The 20,344-nt window shown below is 42.9% G+C and overlaps 1 protein-coding gene across 23 annotated transcripts in view; it reads left to right on the top strand.

Moving 5' to 3' along the window:
- Positions 1–20,344, top strand: part of KMT2C (lysine methyltransferase 2C) — a 283,726-nt gene that overhangs the window by 241,951 nt on the left and 21,431 nt on the right. For all 23 annotated transcript variants that reach the window (XM_042927176.1, XM_042927161.1, XM_042927160.1 and 20 more), the window contains 7 exons: positions 1,327–3,128; positions 4,206–4,317; positions 7,409–7,487; positions 9,074–9,137; positions 11,031–11,263; positions 13,765–15,435; positions 19,836–20,048. In XM_042927176.1, coding sequence (XP_042783110.1) covers positions 1,327–3,128; positions 4,206–4,317; positions 7,409–7,487; positions 9,074–9,137; positions 11,031–11,263; positions 13,765–15,435; positions 19,836–20,048 — 4,174 coding nt within the window. The remainder of the gene's footprint in view (positions 1–1,326; positions 3,129–4,205; positions 4,318–7,408; positions 7,488–9,073; positions 9,138–11,030; positions 11,264–13,764; positions 15,436–19,835; positions 20,049–20,344) is intronic.

The raw sequence follows: 20,344 nt of genomic DNA, 5'->3' as shown, positions 1-20,344 counted from the left end.
GTTACGTTACGGCCGGAGTGATGTAGTTTATCACACCAGTCAGACCTCTAAGATGTCACTACCACATTCTGTGAAAGCCTCCTGTGATGTGATGAGTGAGTATTGTCCTGTCCCCGAATTTTCCCTTCTAACTTCCGTTGTAAATAATTGTGGCGATTTCCAAATTGATGGGATGTTTTCCTTTAGGAACTTTTCTCGGTGAGAGAGAGTTGTAAAACTAGTGGTTTTGTTTGTTTGTTTGTTTGTTTGTTTGAAGTGGCTGGTAGAAAGGTTGGAGCCAAACATGTTAAAATAGAGTGTTCCTGAGGATGTGCTGTTAGTTTTGTCACATGTGGTTTTTAGTCTAATACCTACCGCCATGTTACAGTCTTATCCTTACGTTCCTTTTTTCTTTCTCAGTTATACCTGTTGCTTTGCTTTATATTTACTTATAATTTACCTTTAGTTCTTTCTAGAGTGAGCTACAGTGTAAATGATAAAAATAGTCCTAGGATGCCCAGGCAGCTCAGTCGGTTGAGCGTCCAGCTTCGGCTCAGGTCATGATCTCACAGTTTGCAAGTTCGAGCCCTGCATCGGGCTCTGTGCTGACAGCTCAGAGCCTGGAGCCTGCTTCGGTTTCTGTGTCTCCCTCCCTCCCTCCCTCCCTCCCTCCCTCCCTCCCTCCCTCCCTCCCTCCCTCTTTCTCTCTGTCTCTCTGCCCCTCCCCTGTTTACGCTCTGTCCTCTCTCCTTCAAAAATAAATGTTAAAAAAAAATAGTCCTACAATTTATTCATCTACTAAATTTTTACACATTGTACCTGTCATTGTTTATCTCTTAATGCCTCTGTAGTCGTTCCTCTCAAGCACATAGATCAGTCTATCCAGTCATCATACCTGTGCCTTTGTCTTCTCAAGGACAGAAGGCCTGTAAGCCGCCTTCAAGCATCCCCCCGGTCAGCCTGCTCCTTGCAGCCTCCATAAATACAGAAAAAGGAGAAGACTCTTACTCCACTGCAATAGTATTAAGCTTCTTTCTAAACAATTGATTCCATCTGCTTGGCAGCAGGTTATGTTGTCTTAGATCATATGCCTTTAGAGCTCAGAGATGGTGTACGTTATAGGGTATTTAGCAAGAATTACTTGCACATAGATACTTTATAAGTGCTTTCTAACGGTGCCAGTTTTGTTTTGCTAAGTCGTTATATTGGGTATCATTAATTTTGCATTTGATTTTAATCTAGAGTTTTTCCTTTTTAACCCAACTGTAAATTCAACATGATACTTAATAATAACAATTTACTTCTTCTACTTCTTCTAATTCTTTTTTTTTTTTTTTTTTTTTAAAGATTTGGATTTCCAGGAGGTAGTCATGGTACCCTGTCAAGTCAGGAACGCTTCCTTGCACCTCCTCAGCAAATACAGGGGTCTGGAGCTCCTCCACAGCTGAGAAGATCGATGTCTGTAGACATGCCGAGGCCTTTAAATAACTCGCAAATGAATAACCCAGTTGGCCTCCCTCAGCATTTTCCACCACAGAGTCTGCCGGTTCAGCAGCATAACATACTGGGTCAAGCTTTTATTGAACTGAGGCACAGGGCGCCCGATGGAAGGCCGCGGCTGCCCTTCACTGCTCCTCCCGGCAGTGTTCTAGAGGCACCTTCTCATCCAAGGCATGGAAACTTCATTCCCCGGCCAGACTTTCCAGGCCCTAGACACGCAGAGCCCTTGAGACGACCTTCTCAAGGTCTGCCAACCCAGCTACCTTTGCATCCAAATTTGGAACAAGTGCCACCATCGCAGCAAGACCAAAGCCATCCCGCCCATTCATCTTCTATGGTCATGAGGTCCCTGAGTCATCCCTTAGGTGGTGAATTCCCAGAGGCCTCTTTGTCAACATCTACACCAGCTGAAACAGCATCCGATAATTTACAGATAACCACCCAGTCTTCTGATGGTCTTGAAGAAAAACTCGATACTGATGACCCATCTGTAAAGGAACTAGATGTTAAAGACCTCGAGGGAGTGGAAGTCAAAGACTTGGATGATGAAGATCTCGAAAATTTAAATCTAGACACAGAGGACGGCAAGGGAGATGAATTGGACACTTTAGGTAATTTGGAAACTAATGACCCCAACCTGGATGACCTCTTAAGGTCAGGAGAATTTGATATCATTGCGTACACGGATCCAGAACTTGACCTAGGAGATAAGAAAAGCATGTTTAATGAGGAACTAGACCTTAATGTTCCCATCGATGATAAGATAGATAATCAGTGTGGGTCTGTTGAGCCAAAAATGAAGGAGCAGGAAGACAAGACTGTGGTTCCTTCTGATAAACCTCCGTGGAAAAAATCCACTGGTACCAGTGAGATAAAAACAGAAGTCCTGTCTCCGGATTCTAAAGGGGAAGGCAGATGTGAAAGTGAGAAAAGCAATGAGAGTAAAGACCACGTCGGCACCCCCAGCTCACAGGCTTCAGCCCACACAGATGTCAGTGACGGAGAAAAGGCTGTCCCGCAGCCCTGCGACACGGATCTACTGGAGAAGAGACCCCCCCGAGAAGCCACTGGCTCCACCCCAGGTGTCCGCGGCTCCACGCAGCTGCCTGCGGAAGACGTGATAAACTCTTGCGGCATAACCGCGTCAACTCCGGTTCTCTCGAGTTTGCTTGCTAATGAAAAATCTGATAACTCAGACGTCAGGCCCCTGGGGTCCCCGCCACCCACGCTGCCAGCCTCACCATCCGGTCACGTGTCAACTTTGCCGCCTCCTTTAATGACACCGCCCGGGCACATGTTGGATAGTACCATGAATTCTAACGTGCCAGCAGTCTCTAGGGTAAACCATACTTTTCCTCAGGGCGTGCAGGTAAATCCAGGATTCATTCAAGGCCAGTCACCAGTTAATCACGGTTTTGGGACCGGAAAACCTGCAAATCAAACTGTGCCTCTGACGAGCCAGTCTGGACCCCAGCAGCTGATGATCCCTCCCACGTTAGCCCAGCAGAGTAGAGAGAGGCCCCTCCTTCTGGAGGAACAGCCTCTGCTTCTGCAGGACCTTCTGGATCAAGAGAGGCAGGAGCAGCAGCAGCAAAGACAGATGCAAGCTATGATTCGCCAGCGGGCAGAGCCGTTTTTCCCTAACATCGGTAGGAATGCCCTTGGCTTTTGTAGTCATGGCTGTGGGCGTCAGGGTGGCATGCGGTAAGCTTCCGGGATTTCGGTGTTAAAATGACACGTGGACCAGAGCAGCGAGAGTCCTGTGTTTGTTCCTCCTTCCGCTTTAAGATGAAAGCAGTTAAAGAGTGTTAGGTTCCTCCCAGGAATCAAGAGATTCAAAGCTCTGGGTTTCAGACCTCGCTTCTCTTTCTTACGGTACGGTTTAACAGAAGTGGCAGGCATCTTCTTGCTTCCCATGTATTCTGAGTCACTGAAAGATGAATTTCAAGAAATTACGATAGAAATAGACTTACCACTGTCCTTGGTGTACGACAAGTGCTTGGCAAAGTTTGGTCACATAAAGTTCTTTAACTTATTTCCAATACCTTATGAGTTTGAAAACAGCCAAAGCCCGTAAAACATCCGAGTGCGTCCAATAGTAAGAATTTGTAATCGAGGCACACGTGTCAAAGGAACGCTTTGTTCTAAACAGTAAGATTGACGTTCTGTCCTATAGTCCTTACCCATCTTGTCCTATTGGGAGGGGATCCAGTTTTCATTTACATGCAAAGAAGTCTTCTTTTCAGTAGGTCTGTCCTTATTGCCAAGCTGCACCCTCAAGAAACAGACATGTTTTACTTTTCAAAGTGATAACCAGTTTGGTGGCATTCTTAGTATTGGAAATAACCGCAGCTTCTTGTTCATGATGCTGCATTACTAAGGAAGCCGTTCTGTTTAGCCTGGCAGAAGTTTGGATGAAAAGGAGTTGCATTGCTTTAGATGATTGCCATCGTCTCCCTTAAATGTGGCAGGCTTCTTGTTCTGATTTTTGCGCGACTCACGTATTGGAGCATTATCCAATTATGGATTGCTGAGATGAGATTAAATTCAGGATAAGGTTATTAGCATTTCATAATTCCTCACCTGGTACGAAAAGCTGTAATAGTGATTATTATGAGGATTATGAGTCTATAGATGACATGATGTTTGTGATAGTTACTTTATCTCTTAGTGTTACTTGAACCAAGTACTATGAAATAAGTAACTTTGAAATATTTCTTCTTTAGATTTTGATGCAATTACAGACCCTATAATGAAAGCCAAAATGGTGGCCCTGAAAGGCATAAATAAAGTAATGGCACAAAACAATATGGGCATGCCACCCATGGTTATGAACAGGTAGGTGAAGATGTTTCTCATTTCTATTGTGCTTCAAGAAGTACGTGAATTATTACTAGTTCCTAGAAAAAGCATGTAGTAACTAAAAAAACTTATATATCCCGGGAATGAACACTAGATACTTACATTGGTTGTAAGGTCAGCTGGGTGTGATCGAGTGTAAAATGCTATACAAATGTAAGGATTTAATTTCCATTAGTTTTATGGTAGACGTAATAAAACATCAGAGGATGGTTGGAAGGTTGACTTAATCAGGAAAGCTGGTGGATTTAGGAGTGTGTTCTTTCAAGTACCTGTAGTTAATCTAACTAAAAGCTGCTTCGGACAGAGAGTCTTTCAACCTAAATTGATGAAGATGAGAAGATACACAAGACGATAGAGAGAAAGCTGTTCTGTTGAGAAAAGAAGATAGTTTACTTAAGTCTGTGACTATTTTGTATTCCATCCAACGAACAATGCAGAGAAAAATGTGGGACATTTCAGAAAAGATCCTGAGTGGTTAAGGCAACGGTGAATTTGTTTCTAAAATAAAACGTCCCCAAACTGAATTTGAGTCAGAAAAAAAATGTCAAGGGGACAGTTGAAAGTTAGTGGTTAGAGAATTAGTCTTTTCACTGCTACCAGAAAAATGGCAATTCTGCATTAAAGAAGACCGTAAGAGTTGTTAGACTCTGGATTTCTGAAATTGGTGTGTTTATGCTCCCCAAGGTGGATTAAATAACCATTGAGCAGTCTTTCTTAAGTTTTGATTATGGACTACTATCAGAATTATGTGGTAGTTGTTTTTTTTTTTTTATTTATTTTTTTTAACGTTTATTTATTTTTGAGACAGAGACACACAGAGAGAGCATGAATGGGGGAGGGGCAGAGAGAGAGGGAGACACAGAATCAGAAGCAGGCTCCAGGCTCCGAACCGTCATCCCAGAGCCCGACGCGGGGCTCGAACCCACGGACCGCGAGATCGTGACCTGAGCTGAAGTCGGACGCTTAACCGACTGAGCCACCCAGGTGCCCCTGTGGTAGTTTTTTTTAAAAAGCGTAGGTTCATTTACTCACCTGTGGGTTTCCTGAATCAGAATATCTGAGGAGGGTGCTGGTGTGTCTTTTTTAGTGAACACCGTGGCTTACTCTTCTGTGTGTTGCGGTTGAGAACCTGTCAACAGAGTAGGCATGGAGCCTCAGTTTAGCCTAATTACCACGGTGAAGGACTTTTTTTAATAAAAAGGATTATGGGTGATTATGGAGTTGAATATAAAATCTGCATGAATTTAAGATCAACATGTTGTTTCAGGTAAATTGGGAATCCTTAAAGGTATAGTTCTTTTTCCATTGTTGAGATACTTTAGATATGGTCACGACACATTGTTGAGGTCAAAGGAGAATAGTAGTTCTAATGATTTTCATTATTGCACAGCATCTGTTACCACAATTTCTCTGTTACAGAGGTTTTTAACTTTTTGTTACGACCATTTTTGACATTCCAGTGAAGCCTTTGAATTCTTTCTTGATGTTTTCTATGCAGAATCAAAAACGTAGTATTACAAGGAAATCAATTATATTTGAAATATAGTTACTTCAATTTAAAATTATGGTTTATATGCTTCTTAATGCATTAGTAAGTTTAGCAACAGATCTGATAACTACCATAATTTTCAAGTATGTAATGATGAACATAAATGACCAATGAGGTGTGCACAGCAACTTTGATTATGAATATAAAGTGAGTTCGGTTGGTGACAAAGTCACGGTAGTGCTAAAAAGTACAGTTTGCTGCCTGTATCAAAATGGAAGGAAATGCTAAATTTCATTTAGCTCTTAATGTAAAACAGAGACCTCAAGTTTAAAAAAAAAAAAAGGAGCCTCAGAATTAGACCAGTGATCTCTCAGCATGGGTCCCTCTCCCAGTGAGAGACACAGTTAGGATTTCGAGTGTTGTTTGCTCTTGTTCTGAGTGCTTTGAAGAGGGGCTGAGGGTAGTCCCTCCGTCAACCAGAGTGCTGTTGACTGAGGCACACGGACAGTGAGTGATTATTTGGATCCAGAGATCATTCCAGATCAGGACTGTAATGGGGGCAGGGAGGTGACAGATAAATCAAAAACCTGAGTAAAAAACTTAAAAAGCATACGTTCTAAATTGCAATGGTACGTAAGTACTGATGTACAATATTTGATATTATTATCAAATTATGCTGGCTGTATTAAAGCATTTGGTAACTCTCGAGGAAGTGTTTTCATTAAAGCGGTAATGTTTCTGTGAAGTTTTTATAGCTCTAATTAGCATAAGTCACATTTTGCCCAACAGTTTTAGCCTTACAAGACTTGTTCTTGGTCAATGACAAATTTTGATTTGCTTTAAAATTGAGAGACATCTTTTAGTTTGGAATACAAAATAGGCTATGGATTTTTTTTTTATTGCAGAATAATTATGGACCAACAGTATCATATGAGTCTTAGGTGTACAACGTAGTGATTTGATATTTATATTATGAGATGGTTACCACGGAAAGCCTAGTTACCATCTGCCCCTGGACAGTGTCACAGTGTTACTGACTGTATTCCCTCTGCATTACATTCCACCTCCTTCCTTCCTTCCTTATTTTATAACTAGAAGATTGTACCTCTTAATCGCCGTCACCTATTGTGTGCATTGTCCCCCTCCGGGCAATGATCGGAACAAGAAATAATTTTCTAAGAATTTATGTCAGAAGTGCCTTCGCTACATTTTTTATCCGGAAGACGTGAATTAATTTTATTTTAAGGCACAGTGAGGCCTGTAATAGCGAGACCCCAGGAGCAGCCCGGTTGGCAGCTGGCATCTTTCCGCAGCCTCTTGGTGGTTGTGGTAGAGGTTACGTGATCTCCGCGTCTTCCTCTCACCGTGAGTGAAGTGGGAGCAGAAAGCGTCCCCACCTCACGACCGCACGGTGACGATTGAGTGGGGCTTTCGCACGTGTTTCTGACGCCGTTGCGCTTTCTCCCTGGAAGAAAACATGGTTACGCGCTTAAAAGCAGTTTTCAAAACAGATAAGAAGCAAAATGATTTTCGACCTAAACGCTCATCATGTTGACACTCAGTACTTCGTTTCCACAGGTTCCCCTTTATGGGCCAGTCGGTGACCGGGGCGCAAACCAGCGAAGGCCAGAGTCTCCTCCCGCAGGCGATGGCCCAGGTACTGCCGCTCGCGACCAGTGCCCGTAGCCGCCGCGTTTCCCTGTGTTTCTTACCGAACCCGACTCTCTAAGTCAGGCCACTTTTAGAAAGTAGTAGAAACCGTAAAACACTGCCAGAATATATTACTGGCTCAGCAGCACTAAAGACGTTTTGTTACTTTTTCAGGCAGAGACCAGTTGAGGTTAAAAAATCGACAGTTTCTGAAAAGGACCTATATAGTTAAGAGTTAGGATGTCATTTGGAGGGAAACCAAATGCGTAGGGTTTGGGGTCTTGCTTTTGTTTACTTTGAACTCCACAAAAAAAACCGTTTTCACGTCCTACGTTTTGGAATTCATCCATGACATTTAAAATGTAAAACTGCTATAAAGTAGAAAAATAATGATTATAATCCTTCTACTTAGCTATAGATAGTCATATTCTGTTTATTCCTTGGGATAATGTAGTTTTTTTAAGATACTTTACATTCGTAATAATCAGGTTTAACTGTCATATTTAAATGTTTAGTGTCAAGCAATGTCCAGAGGAGTAGAGCTGTTCATCACGAAATGAAGTGTTTTCTTCACTGATAGTTATTCAAGTATCTGCCTAGGGGGGAAAAGAAAGGGAAAAGCTACCTACTATACATGTCTTTTGAAATGTTCTTTTTTGCCGTGACATTTGTACTTTAGATTTACTATGCCGATAATACATTCTCTTCATTATTGAAGAAGAGAGAGGCACCATGTGATACAGTGGAAAAAGCATAGTCTTCATAGCGGAGTTAAAACTCTCAGTTCCGCTGTGAATGTACGGTACATCTTGGGCGAGTTCTTGAACCCCAGTTTTCGGATCGGTCAGATGTTTCACCACCTGCTTTGCAGTATGACACGGATTCATGAAGTTTTCTGGCTGCTGGTAACACTGACAGTTGTGACCTTGTCTGCAGCTCATGTCCAGCACCACTTGTAACAACTGAGTAAATGTTTTTCTCAGAGTAATCTTATTTGTCAGATTGTTGCCAAGGAATCGTTAGGTTAATAACTATTCAGTCTCCCTGGAAGAAATAAGGCATTTAATTAGAAAATAAGACTAATGTTTTTAACTAGTGTATATTTGTTTTATTATTTGTGCATGTTAGAGACAGTGGTTTTTGTTTGTAAATAACTTTGTGTTACAGAGTGGAATTGAGTAAATCTGGAACCTGAATTTATGTCTTAATTGCAGAAAAAACTGGGTAGATTTCATCAAAAAGTGGAATTTTATGTGGATCTCTAGCTAAATACTAACAATATTTCATGTGCCCTAGTATTATATTTCTGATGAATAATCCCTTACCTCAAGCATAATTGTTTTTCAACTAAAATCTAGAAAATAGTTCAGAGATAGTTCTAAATTTTCAGAAATTAGGTTGTCCCCACAAAATTTATTCAATTTTTATAAAGATTGAAGCTTTAGAGATGTCTTAGGAAACTAAAGGGGTTTTCCCCCCCTTCCATTTCTTTTTCTTTCTTTTTCTTTTTCTATATCTTTTTTTTTTTTTTAAGTTTTTCCCCCTTTAACTGAAATGTGGAATAAACCTATTTGTAAATTTTACTTATTTTAGGATGGCAGTATAACACATCAGATTTCTAGGCCTAATCCTCCAAATTTTGGTCCAGGCTTTGTCAGTAAGTATAAATCTAATAAGTTATGTGTTCTCTGGGGATTGCTTGTTTGCGCTATTTTTGTGTTTTCTTAAAAAAAAAAAAAAAAAATGGAATTAGTATAGGTGTGTTATTTTAAGTCTAAGTGCCCTCATCTTTAATGAAACATCACTGCCCTATTAGGCATCTTTTCCTGAAGGCATGTATTTTCGTTGCTTTTTTTCTCTGTGCATGAAGAATTATAGCTAGAGATAAGTATTTTAATACAGAAAAACCATCTTCCCCATTCTCTTCAATAATGTTGTTGTTTTTGTATATAGATCGGGCACTTTACAATCTGTAGAATTAAACCACTTCTCGTTCTCATGACTGTCTCCCTAAGTGACAAGGACACTAAATGGGAACAACAAAGGGAATATGCTTAGAAAAAAGTTGGGTTAGCAGCATGGTGTGAAGGTCAAGGTTGCAAGATGCCGTGGAACCCTTTCTAGTTATCTTCAGGGGTCCCAAGGTGGTTCAGGATAGTATTTAAAGTTCTCCCCAAACTGAACCTTTCTGAAATCTTCAGACTGTTTAGCTAACTTTTTTTTCACCATTATTTTTCATTTTGCTCACCTCTGCTCTCCTGGTTCCAGAAACCAGAAAGGCTTTCCTTGCGGTAGGTCTCATTCTACCAGAAGCAGAACTTCTGAAATCTTGTGAAAAAGCCTGTTCTTGAAAAATGCCCTTCAAATTTAGTAGACTAGATACCAAGTTCGTACGTGTACTGGAACTTCTGGGTTTAGGAACAAACCCAAAGTCTGACCTTTTGAAATTACCCCTGCATTAATCATAATTATAATTTGAATACATATTTGCATTAAAATCAAGTAAACTACTATAACCAACTGGCTTTTTCTGGCTTTATTGTGCCCATTGGCTTTGGTTGGATTCTTACTGTATGACAATATTCTGTTATCATTGATGTAATTTTTCGGCTAATGTCCTTCTTGGAATTGTATTTATTCATTTCTTTGTCTTATAGTGAGTCAAAAAGGTATATTTTGAATCTTAGTACCATAAGATGACTTTTTTTGTGTTTTTGGGATTTGGCATCAGTAACGTAAAGTGCCCTTAAAGAATAAAGAAGGAATACAAAATGAAGAGAGTTAACTATTTGGGGAGATATTTATGACAGTCATAAAAGTAGAAAAGAGTTTATTTGGTTGATAATTATTCTATACCTTTGCTTATTTATAGAAGTATAGACTACAAAATTCATAAAAGTTACCAGTGGTTTTTAACTTACGGATTTCCTTTATAAAACGTAGGCTTCATGTCGGTCCCATCTAAAAGAGGTCAGGCTCCCTTCCCTAAAGTTTAGGGTATTTTTTCACTGTTAAGAAATAGGAAAAACCTTATAAACTTATGAAAATTAGCATGGGAAATGATACCTAATCCATGCTCTGGACCTTAATAATACATACCTAACTTTGTTTCTTTGGAACATTTAAAAAAATGTCTTTAAAAAAACCCACAAATATTTAACATTCTGTGAAGTTGAGTTAATGCAGCAAACATATATAACTTGACAGACAGTTTGGTATGTGGGTTAGAGAATTTCGTACTTCAATAGCAAGAAGTATTTCGTTAGATAAAAGTCTTGTGCTTTTTAAAGATTGGAGTTACAGTATTTCTAAGTATGAGATTAACACGTGTCCTAAAACCTGCATTCTTTGGTTTCCTCGAATAAATATTTTTCTAAAGTCTCCTATTTAATAGTTATATTATGGTCTAATACTTAGTATTATGTTTTCATACCACCTATTACACGGTCATGGTGAAACTGCATTTCCTTACAAAATGGATCTGTGTAACTTTCATATTGTTGGATTCTTTAGAAAATTAACACAGACGAATTTTTCATTTTTTCTTTAGATGATTCACAACGTAAACAGTATGAAGAATGGCTTCAGGAGACCCAACAGCTTCTTCAGATGCAGCAGAAATACCTTGAAGAACAAATTGGCGCGCACAGAAAGTCTAAGAAGGCCCTTTCCGCGAAACAACGTACCGCAAAGAAAGCAGGGCGGGAATTTCCAGAAGAGGATGCGGAACAACTCAAGCATGTTACGGAACAGCAGAGCATGGTTCAGAAACAGCTAGAACAGGTAGTTTGAAGCATTCTTGTGGTTCTCTTTCATGGGATGTTTTTCTTGTTTCTTCTCCATATCTTGGTCTTAAAGTACGTCGGTACATCTCGTGTAAATGAAAGACTCATTCCTCAGAAACGAAACCGTTTTGCTGTTACCTTCCATTGTAAACCAGATGTTTCACAAAATGTTCATACTGAAATAACAATTATGCTTAAAAAGAAATAAAAATTTAAAATTTTTATTTAAAGTAAAACAGTAGCGTTCAAAATGGGTTAAGAGCCCACTGCTAGTAATTACCCAAGTGAATTAAAAACTTAGGTTTACGTAAAAACCTATATACAAATACTAATAGCAGCTGTGTTAATAGTCACTAAAAACTGAGAACACTCAAGTATCCTGTAGTGATGAACAGTTGGACAAAATGTGGTATGTCCATACACTGGAATATTACACAGCAGTAAAGAAGAACAAACTTGATATAGAAGAACCTGGATGGATCTCAAGAGCCTTGTGCTGAGTGAAAGAAGCTAATCCAGGGAGATTATGTCCAGATTCCATTTACATAACACTCTGGAAATGACAAAATTACAGGATGGACGACAGTTTAGGGGGTGCCAGGGCTTAAGGGTGGGGGAAGGAGAGTTTGACGACAAAGGGGAGGCATGAGGGCATCTTCTAGGGTGACAGAACTCTTCTGTATCTTGATGGTGGCGATGGCTACAATAATCTCTGCGTGCGATAAAGTTCATAGGATTGTACACCAGAAAAGTCAGTTTTACTTTTATCAATTTAATTTTTTTTAATAAAATTGAAAAGTAATCCAGATGTTAATAGGAGAAAGAGTAGACTGACAATAAAAATCAGAGCGCTGTCAGTGTAGTGAACAGTCCGGTAAACACATTCACATACGTTGTCTTCTTTAACCTTGTCTACAACTTTTTGAGGAAGCTAGTATTGTCACCGTTTTACACGGGAAAAGTCTGGTGAGTCGTCACAGAGGTAGGTGACATGTTGGCTCCTAGCTGATTATTGGGTTAGGGATTTGGGGCCCAGATGTCTCGTCTCCAAGCTTTAGCTACCACAAGAATGTGCCAACAGTATGGTGATTGTAACATAATCCGTATTGTTTAAAATTAGGACAGTTCTAGAGCGGGAGGGGAGTTCTCTCAAAATTTACTCTGTGGGTCCGTGTTTATTGCAAGTGAAATTCTTACAACGATAGGTGTTTCTTACAAAGTATTTTTAGCACTTTCATTGCCTTCTGGTGTCTTCCTATAAATTCCTTATGATGAGGGCCTAGCTTTTGCATATCCATGGCCAAATCCTATTGAGAAGCTAATACTGTACTTGGGAAATGAGACACGTCATCTGTTACTGTAGAGTTGCCAGCAGTCCAGTGTAATCTCGTTAAGATCAGCGATTGAGGATAATGTGTTGAAGAGTATTTTAAAATGTCATGGGAAAGGCACAGATGACCTCCTTTCTGTATTCCAGCTAATGCCCTAGGTACGTTCCATGTACTGCTGCCCCCCCCCCCCCCCCCCCCCCCCGGCCCGTGGTACTTCCCCAGTTCTAGCCAGTCGTTGGTCAGGAGAGAAGAAAATGATAGCTCTACGGGCCCTGGAGACCCACCAAAACCCTTATGTGCAGAGAACGTGCTAGTCTGTCTGGGAAACCGAAGACAATAAGTTGAAAACATTTAGAACAACTGGGCTCGGTGTACTAGTGGAATATGCATCTAAAATTGGGTGGTTCCAGAGGACACGTGTAGCCCCTGGCATCACTGCCTGCCCTTCCTGAGCAAGGTGCACCTCGGGGCCTGGGTTACATCTTTAACTGAAAATGGTCTGTAGCATCTGGCACATCAGGGCACAGGGGTCTTGGAATGAGTTCACTGACACAAGCCAGTCGTCATATCAGGAGCCTGTTAGGGACCATTCAAAGTATTCCCTCAACGTTTTGGATATTTTTTAGAAATATGTTATTCCTTAAATTCAAAGGGTTTTACCCACCCGGTCTTTTTTAACCTGGAGGGGAGGGTGGGTGTGGTGCACCTGCCGTTATTTCACACATTTCACGGTGTCTTCCCACCTGTGTGATTTGATGCACTTCAGAAATGAAATCTTATTTAAATGGTTACAGCTTCAGTTAAATCTTGGTCATTCCAACCTTGTGGATTAATGTACCTTATAAGACTTGTATCTTACCTTTTGATGTGTGGCTCAGATAGTTTATGACTCTCATAGTAAGAGTTTTAAAATATGTTTTTCCAGAAACATATTTTGAATTTGCTTTGGGGACATCCTATCCTATCTGACGAAGTTTCACAGGTGACTTTAGGAAAATCGTGTTGTTAAAAAGATTGGCCGTCCTTGGTGCTGATCAGTCTAATTTTTTGCGATTTTTGCCTCTGTAAGATCCAGCTGCCTTATGTATAACCCCCACCATAATCATCAGCCAGCGCTTTGGTTTGATACCTGTGGAAAAAACGAGTAAGCCTCGCTTTATCATTCCAGATCCGCAAACAGCAGAAGGAGCATGCCGAGTTGATAGAAGATTATCGGATCAAGCAGCAGCAGCAGCAGCAGCAGTGCGCCATGGCGCCGCCTCCCGTGATGCCAGGGGTCCCGCCCCAGCCGCCCCTGGTTCCGGGTGCCCCCCCAGCTGCCATGAGCCAGCCCAGCTTCCCCATGGTGCCTCAGCAGCTGCAGCACCAGCAGCACGCGGTGATTTCTGGTCACACCAGCCCTGCGAGAATGCCCGGTTTGCCGGCGTGGCAGCCTGCCAGTGCTCCTGCCCACCTCCCCCTCAATCCTGCCAGGATCCAGCCTCCAGTTGCCCAGTTACCAATAAGAACTTGCACGCCGGCGCCAGGGACGGTGTCCAGTGCAAATCCCCAGAGTGGACCGCCCCCACGGGTGGAATTTGACGACAACAACCCCTTCAGTGAGAGTTTCCAGGAACGAGAGCGGAAAGAACGTTTACGAGAACAGCAGGAAAGACAGCGAATCCAGCTCATGCAAGAGGTAGACAGACAACGGGCTCTGCAGCAGGGGGTGGGGGTGCCGCCGCATGGCCCCATGCGGTCCCAGCTTCCGTTCTACAGCTCCGACCTGCCTTGTGACTTTACCCAGCCTCCGCGGCCCCTTCAGCAGTCTCCGCAACACCAACAGCAGATGGGGCAGAGCATCCAACAGGGATCTCTTAATTCCCCTCCCACCCCAACGTTCATGCAAACCAATGAGCGAAGGCAGATAGGGCCTCCCTCGTTCGTTCCGGACTCGCCGTCAGTTCCTGGCGGAAGCCCCGGCTTCCATTCTGTTAAGCAGGTACACGGAGGTCTTTCTGGGGCCAGCTTCCAGCAGTCCCCAGCGAGGCCTCCTTTTGCACCTGCTTTACCCGCGGCGCCCGCAGTAGCTAGTGGCAGTCTCCCGTGTGGCCAAGACCCTGCCGCAGCCCACGGACAAAGTCACCCAGGGTCGACCCAGTCGCTTATTCAATTGTATTCTGACATAATCCCAGAAGAAAAGGGGAAAAAGAAAAGAACAAGAAAGAAGAAGAAAGACGATGATGTGGAATCCACCAAGGCACCATCCACTCCCCACTCAGATATAACTGCTCCCCCCACCCCGAGTATCTCAGAAACTACCTCCACACCCACCGTGAACACACCCGGCGAGCTTCCTCAGCAAGGAGAACCCGAGTTGGTGGAACCCGTCTGCCCGTCGACTCCCAACACGGCCGCCGGCCAGCTGTGCGCAGAGTTAGAAAGCAGGCTGCCCCAGAGTGAGTTAGCTCAGGGAGCTCCAAACCAACCCGCTTTCGCGGAGTCGGAGGCGGAAAAGCACTCCGTGGAAACCCCTGCCTCCACAGAAGAGGTGACACTGGAGACCACCGAGCCCCAGCAGTGCCCCGGCCAAGACGGGCCTGACCTGGAGGAACGAGCCAGAAATAAGGTCGAGGAGAAAGCCGGGGCTGGTCCTGTCTCCTCAGGGCAGAGCCCTCCCCATCCTGCTGGGGCCCCTGCTGCCAAAGGAGATTCAGGCAACGAGCTTCTGAAGCATCTGCTGAAAAATAAAAAGTCATCTTCCCTTTTGAGTCAAAAACCTGAAGGCAGCTTTTGTTCAGAAGATGCGTGTACGAAGGATAACACAGTGGTTGAGAGGCAGAACCCAGTCGAAGGATTGGTAAGTGTGCTCCATGAAAATTCCAGCTTGCGTTTTCCCCTCTCGTTTTAAATCACAGTCACAACACATTGGTGCCAACCACTATATTAATTCCAACGTGGTTCTGCAACTTTCTTCTCTAAGAGGACAAATTTCAGTTTTGTTGTTTCTACCTCTATGGAGCCCAAGTTTTGACTCACACCCATAACCTATATTAAGTAATAATTTCCTTTTTTTTTTTTTTTTTTTTAATATCAAAGACCTGTACTAATGCACTTCATATGTAACATGTGTCTGATCAGTGCCACATTGAGTTTCGAACTAAAGCAAAAAGTGGATGTCAATGTCTTTACTGCAAATAGGTATGCAGTTTCTGTTAACCTCTTTGAAATACAGAAGATCGCTCCTGCACCCCTGTCAATACCCTTGGGAGCCCTCAGGGGTAACTCAGATTGGGTATCCATTGTGTTGCAGTGTATTAATACTTGATGTCACACGAATGGAATCTTCCACAGAGATATTTTATCTTTATAGTTTCCCACGTATCAAAATTCTGCCCTTTCCAAGCTACAAAACGTTGAGTTTCCGTGTGTGTGTGTGTGTGTGTGTGTGTAGGTTCTTTGTGAATGTACCTTTTGCAGGATTCCATCCCTTGCATTTCAGTGAACTTGCTTGAGCTCTTTCCCAAATGGGGGCTTCTGGGTCCTAAGAGTTGGTCAGCTTCGAATGCTCTTGCTTCCTTATCTTTCAGAAGCTGCATTGCCATTACTGGTGTATTCATAAAGCTTTCCCTACAGTGTTTCTCAGTTGGGATTTTACAGTTTTCATTTTTTAATTGAATGGGGTGAAGTGGTATATTTAGTTTAGATTTTCAATTTTAAGGTTGTTAATGAAGCCATTCTTTTTGCAAGTGTTGGCTTTGTGTTTTCTCTTATCTGACAATTTTGTTGAGATTGAGTGTTGGCCTGATAGATTCAGGTAATTTTTGTAAATGTGACTGGTAATATTTTTCCAGTCCTGTTTGTCCCCAATCAAATATGCCCAGTGTGTAGCCACTTTCTCTGCTGCGTCCTGTGCCCCTAGGAGCCCTGAGCTACTTGCAGAGTCCCCGAAAGGTCTTGCTGACTTCATGCTTCCCTGTATGGTCATATGCTCCTGTTTCTGCCTACTTCTCTCTTGTCTTTTTTTATATCTGGTCAGGGTCTACTTTTCTTTTAAAACTGGATACTAGAATCATCTTCTCCAGACCTTTCTCAGTTCAGCCATTCTCAAATATGTGTCAGTGACCATGTGCTCACACAGTAGTCTCTATACTACCACTTAAATAACTTCTTGGAGGGCATAGGGTGTATCTTGATCACCTTTAGGTTCTCAGTATTTAGCGCATAGTAAGTACTTAGTGGATTGAATTGAAGCTAAGTCCTAATACTGATGATTCTATGTTTAAAAACCATAGAGGATGTTAGGATAGAAAAAGGAATGAGATCAGTCCTGTGTGTATAAATGCTTGGTCTGTGTCACACGGTTTCCTATCCATTTGGGAGGGTGGCAGGGGGTAGAGGTGCCTTATTATCGGGGCTGATGATGCCTTACCGTATCCCAGGTAGGTAGCCTGTGCTGAGCGCCTGCCTGGAGATAACATTTAGTCACGTGGCAGGAAAACTTACTATCCCCATCTTACAAACGATGAAATCCATCTCCTTTGTAGTCCCACAGAAGGCAAAGTTGTCGTGGCAGTAGTTGGATAGACCCGCTCTCCCTCCATGCTGTCTGTTCCTTCACACATAAATTGCGGTTGGGAGAAGAGCAGCCTCCTGGTTGCTCTTCAGCCCTGGAGCCTTCCTGGAGAGTGTACGAGGTTGCTCTTCAGCCGGCATGAAGATCACGTGTCATCACTTAGCAGGAGTGTGGTCTAGGGGGGTTCAGCCCTTCTGTACCGTGGTTTCGTCACCTGGACACAGGAGGAATAATACTGTTCCCTACTTTGTAGGGTTAGCAGGGGATTAATGGAGATAAAACACACTGTGCTGGTAGTAAAAGGTGCATATCTTTGACCTGCCAATTCCATATTTAAGAACCTGGGATAAGGAAGATAAAATGCTAAAATATGCAAAGATGTAACCACCTGAATAGCTAATGTCCTGTCTCTACTAATAGAGAAAAAAAAAGAAAGAATTTAAGAGAAAGAAAATAAATTTAAATAATTATTTCTTTTTTTGTTAATTTTTTTCATGTTTAGTTTTGTGAGAGAGAGAGAGAGAGAGAGAGAGAGAGAGAGAGAGAACAGCGGGGGAGGGACAGAAAGAGGGAGGCACAGAATCCAAAGCAGGCTGTAGGCTCTGAACTGTCAGCACAGAGCCCGATGTGGGGCTTGAACTCAAGACGACGAGTTCATGACCTGAGCCGAAGTCAGATGCTCAACCAGCTAAGTCACCCAAGTGCCCCTTAAATAGTATCTATAAAGCTATACCTGAATGAGATTTTTGTGGGGGTTTTTTGCGGACATTAAAATTTATGCTATATAAGAATACTTAATGTCATGGGAAACAACATGTCAAGCCACTAAAATAAAAGAATGTGTGTCCATTGTGTTTTTAACACAATGTGTGTAGCCATAGGTAAAAGGTTGAACACAGATATGTTAAAATACTAACTTTTTATCTCAGGCAGACGTTTGGATGATTTTTAATCTTTTGTGCTCTCCTATAATTAGAAGTTTTCTTTGAAATGTAGTAATACCTGCTTCTAAGGGTAATTGTGAGGCTTAGAGATAATGTCTGCAAAGCACTTAAAGTGCGTGACCAATCCACACTTAATAAGCAACTATGTTATTAATGTCTTAAGAGCCAGTAAGAAATTCTTAGGTCCTTGCTGCTCAGAGTGCAGCCCTGGGGACCAGTAGCATTGCCCTTGTGAGCGATGCCACTTCTTACTCTCCAGCACAGACTTCCCAATCAGAATATGTTTTTAAATAAGATCCCACTTGATTCCTACGCATATGGATATGGAGAGACCCAATTCTAGGCCTGTGGTTCTTGAACCTTGACTATATCAGCATCCCCTAAAGAGCTTGTTGGAACACAGGGTGCTGGACCTCAGTCCCAGAGTTCCTGGTGCAGTGGGTCTGTGGTGGGACCGGGGAATCTGCATCTCTAACCAGCCCCAGCTGGCCCTCCTTTTCCTGCTCTGGGAACTACTCTTTGAGAACCATTGATCTCCCCCTGGGATGGGTAGTCTGAGTCTGCTTAGACCTTTTACCCTCTCTTTTTTGAGCATAGAGTGATGTTTCCATTTTCAAGTGGTTGAAAATAAAAATCTAAAGAAGAGAACTGTTTCACAACAGGTGACCATTATACGAAATTTAAGTTCAGTTTCCATGAATTTAAAACGTTTTATTGGAACACAGCCATGCTTGTTCATTTCGGAGCGTTCTGTGGCTGCTCTGGAGTGCCCAGGCAGAAAGTTGACTGACTACAGCAGGCACTACATGGACTGCGGAGCCTGAAATGTTTACTGGTTGGCTCTTTGCAGAAAAACGTTGCCACGCATGCTCTAAGCCATTCGGAGTAAATCTGGAAACTAGAATTTTCAAACCCGCGAAGATTCTGTGCAGAGTGCGTGAAAAGTCTAGCAACTGTAGTTGCCTATATAGCAAAGTATAGCTATGAAGTTTAGAAATAATGGCCCCTAAAAAAATCCCCACAGTTTTTTAGGTATTTTTAGGTATATAAAAGCCTCTTCAAGAACTGGTTTATTCTCACTTCTTAGCCATTAAGTAAAGACAAAAGAAGAAAAAAGGTTTATTTGCTATCATACAGGTCCTTTTTCACTGGCTGTAAGCATGTGGTAGTCACTAGTCAGTCGCATTAACGATCGGGAGCTGATTTGGATGACCAGCGTTGTTTGTTTTTACTGATCTGAGGCCAGCCGTTCGTCTCAGCCCGGGCGCACAGGCTCTGGAGCTTGTCCGTGGTTTCTGCAGACCTTGTGTTTCCCCCATCCCTAAGGGGAACCCAAAATAAGTCTCAGCCCACCCCGCAGAGGCCAGCACAACTGTGTGGCTAAGAGCGCGCCTTGCCCCAGAGCTGCCAGAGAGCAGGGACGGGGAGCCCCGGGCGGCGCCGGCACCCGTGGGGTCCGGCCGAGGAGGGATGCTGGCTCCGCAAGGGAAAGGAGCCACCCTTAAGCATCCCGCCTTTTCTTCAAGCTTTGTGGCTCGCCAGTGGCCATACTTGAGAATAACGTTTGAAAACGGGGATGGCATCTCAGAAAACAGACCATCTGATGCCACTGCCTTTGCTCAACTTTTAGTGCACCTGTGAGGAGGAGGGTGTGTCCTAGGGTGGAACCGGGTTGGCATGAACTGCTCAGTCGAACACGTGAATGTTGTACTTACCTCTTAACCTTTCCAATCACGTCAGCAAACTCTGGGGGCTCAGATGCAAGGTGGTTTTGGATGTGGCAGCAACCCCTTGCCAAAAACGGATGGAGGAAGTGAGACCAAGAAACCGCGAAGCAAACGGACTCAGAGGGTGGGGGAGAAGGCCGCACCGCGCTCGAAGAAAAGGCGGAAGGACGAAGAGGAGAAACGCGCCTTGTCCTCTGCCACCGACACCTTTACGCACCTGAAGCAGGTGAGTCGCTCGTAGCCACTTCTTGGGAAAATGTGAAGAAGTGAGGCATCACATGCGTGTTCAGCCCTGTGAAACTGAAACCTTATCACCGTATTTCCTAATTCAAGTAGTGACAGGGATAAGAGATGTGTCATCAAGGAGTCTAGTAGATTTCCTAGTTGGAAGCAAAAGCGCGTGCCCAAAAGTTACAGTGGAGATAGGTGGACTGGTAGCTGACGGTCCAGCTTTCCAAACTGTGTTCAGAAGCGGCCTCGGGACCAAGAACAACCGTCTGTGTCACTTGTGACTCTGAACGC

Source organism: Panthera leo, chromosome A2 (assembly GCF_018350215.1).
Source record: "Panthera leo isolate Ple1 chromosome A2, P.leo_Ple1_pat1.1, whole genome shotgun sequence".
Lineage (NCBI taxonomy): Eukaryota > Metazoa > Chordata > Mammalia > Carnivora > Felidae > Panthera > Panthera leo.
Note: the sequence above shows the minus strand (reverse complement) of the source record. Positions and strands in the feature narration are given on the sequence as shown.